Source organism: Poecilia latipinna, unplaced genomic scaffold (assembly GCF_001443285.1).
Source record: "Poecilia latipinna isolate Pla-1442-1.1 unplaced genomic scaffold, P_latipinna-1.0 Scaffold1295, whole genome shotgun sequence".
Classification (NCBI taxonomy): Eukaryota; Metazoa; Chordata; class Actinopteri; order Cyprinodontiformes; family Poeciliidae; genus Poecilia; species Poecilia latipinna.
The window spans coordinates 132,052-134,272 of record NW_015113911.1 but is presented as its reverse complement, the minus strand read 5'-3'; the positions used below and the strand labels follow the sequence as shown (position 1 = coordinate 134,272).

Below are 2,221 nucleotides of genomic sequence, written 5' to 3'. Positions count from 1 at the left end.
ATTAAACCTGAATTTATTTAATTAAAAATGCTTTAACTGTACTTCTGTAGCCAGTACATACGAACTGATTAATCGCTGAAATAATAATTAATTTAGTTATCGAGACCTGGAGGACACAGACAGCTGAAGGAACAACTCGGCTGCTGTTGCCTGGACGACGCTCTGCTGCGGTTTTGCCGTCAGTAAACTAATTTCAGTGAATCTGTGGTTTCCTCCAGCTGAGAGAGAGAGAATCATTCTGCTGTTCTTCTCCTGATGCCTTTTAACGACCAGAACCGAGCCGGGTCCGGCTGCAGAGCTGCTGACAGACTCGTCAGGACTGTAAAACAGCAGGATAGATTCTGTGACCTTTAACGTAACTCACGGTGACCTTGAATCGACCTTTAAAAGGTTAAAGTTGTGCTGCTGGAGGCAGCAGAAACCCTGGTTGCTGTTTGGACCCGACCCGGTTCTGGATTGGTCAATACTTTAGCCTTGGAGTTGAAACCGGACCTGTTGGACCAGTTCACAATTCAGGTCAACAAGTTTGGTTTTTACCTGCGGTCAGTGAACGCATCGTCGCTGAGTGTGGTTCTGGTTCGGCCGTATCAGCCGGTCCAGTTCTGGTTCTGAACTCTAATGTTGTCTTTCCATTCTGACTCAAAGGAAAACTCCGGGAGGAGGAGGAGGGAAGCTAAGAAACCAGAACCAAAGGTACGGCCCGGTTCTGTCCGGTTCCGATCAGAGCCGTTTGGACCTGTGGTCCAGAACCTTCATGTGAACTCGACTGATCTTCTTCTTCTTCTCTGGTCCTCAGGCTGCTGGTGCCTCCTCTAATCAGGTTTGTTGGGTCACCAGAACCGGGTCAGGGGTTGTTGCGGGGTGAAAGGTCAGGGAGCTGACCCTGTTTGTTCCTCAGAGCGACTTCGACATCGTGGCCCGGTCCTGGGAGGACGGACCCTACATGTTCATCATCAAGGTCCAGAAGACCGGAACCGGGCCATGGAGACTGCAGCGTCCGTACACACACACACACACACACACACACACACACACACACACACACACACACAGAGTGTTGGTCTCTTCCTGGTTGAACTGGTTCTGTGTTTCTGTTTCCAGTTCAGGTCAGCATGAAGGGACCTCATGGCTTCATCTCAGCCACCGAGTGGCCTCTGATGGTGGTGAGACCCCAACACACACACACACACACACACACGCACACACACACACACACACACACACACACACACATTAAACATGTTTCCTGGTTAAGATGTGTATAAAATCTTAATTTATTAATTTATTTAGCAGCAGATAAAAACATCCCAGCTTTTAAAATTTATTTTGTTTATTAAATAAATTTTTTTAACCTTTTCTACAAAATCCACGTCCCAGAATTATCAGAAGGAAGCAAATCCGACTGAAACATCTTTTAGTTTATAAAACATATTTAGAGTTAAGATCTGAAACATGATGTCATCAGACTTCCTGTCTGGGTTATAAACGTGACTGACCTCAGAGGGCTGCTTTCCCTGGAGCTATGTTCAAAATGGGTAAAACAGGAGAACATTGAAGCAAGGGGTGAGCCAATCACTCCTCCGGCTAACGCCTCCACCCATCTCCTCCTGCTAACTCCTCCAGTCACCTCCTCCTGCTAACTCCACTGGCTAACTCCTTTGAACTCCTCCTGCTAACTCCACTGGCTAACTCTTTCTGCTAACTTGTCTGTGTCTCTGCAGTTCTACATGGTGATGTGCATCGGTTATGTGCTGCTGGCCGTGCTGTGGCTGGTTCTGTCCGCTTGCTACTGGAGAAGCCTGCTGCGGATCCAGTTCTGGATAGGTGGCGTCATCTTCCTGGGCATGCTGGAGAAAGCCGTGTACTACGCCGAGTTCCAGAGCATCAGCTATGAGGGCGTATCAGGTAGCCTGTTAGCCAGGTATCATGTCAGCCTGTTAGCCAAGTATCCTGTTAGCCAGGTATCATGTCAGCCTGGTAGCAAAGTACCCTGTTAGCCAGGTATCATGTCAGCCTGTTAGCCAGGTATCATGTTAGCCAGGTATCATGTCAGCCTGTTAGCCAAGTATCCTGTTAGCCAGGTATCATGTCAGCCTGTTAACCAGGTATCATGTCAGCCTGTTAGCCAGGTATCCTGTTAGCCAGGTATCATGTCAGCCTGTTAGCCAGGTATCATGTCAGCCTGTTAGCCAAGTATCCTGTTAGCCAGGTATCATGTCAG

At 48.1% G+C, this 2,221-nt stretch overlaps 1 protein-coding gene and 1 long non-coding RNA gene across 5 annotated transcripts in view; both read left to right on the top strand.

Annotated features, from left to right (window-relative positions):
* LOC106961383 (transmembrane protein 87A) overlaps positions 1-2,221 on the top strand; it is a 22,852-nt gene that overhangs the window by 5,571 nt on the left and 15,060 nt on the right. For all 3 annotated transcript variants that reach the window (XM_015055095.1, XM_015055096.1, XM_015055094.1), the window contains exons 6-10: positions 646-693; positions 797-820; positions 899-995; positions 1,102-1,163; positions 1,722-1,905. In XM_015055095.1, coding sequence (XP_014910581.1) covers positions 646-693; positions 797-820; positions 899-995; positions 1,102-1,163; positions 1,722-1,905 — 415 coding nt within the window. The remainder of the gene's footprint in view (positions 1-645; positions 694-796; positions 821-898; positions 996-1,101; positions 1,164-1,721; positions 1,906-2,221) is intronic.
* Positions 1,990-2,221, top strand: part of LOC106961385 (uncharacterized) — a 4,976-nt gene continuing 4,744 nt past the window's right edge. The window contains exons 1-2 of one of the 2 annotated variants that reach the window (XR_001427762.1): positions 1,990-2,025; positions 2,082-2,169. This is a non-coding gene — a long non-coding RNA (uncharacterized LOC106961385). Of the gene's footprint in view, positions 2,042-2,081; positions 2,170-2,221 lie in introns of both variants that reach the window. The other variant, XR_001427763.1, reaches the window with a different exon arrangement.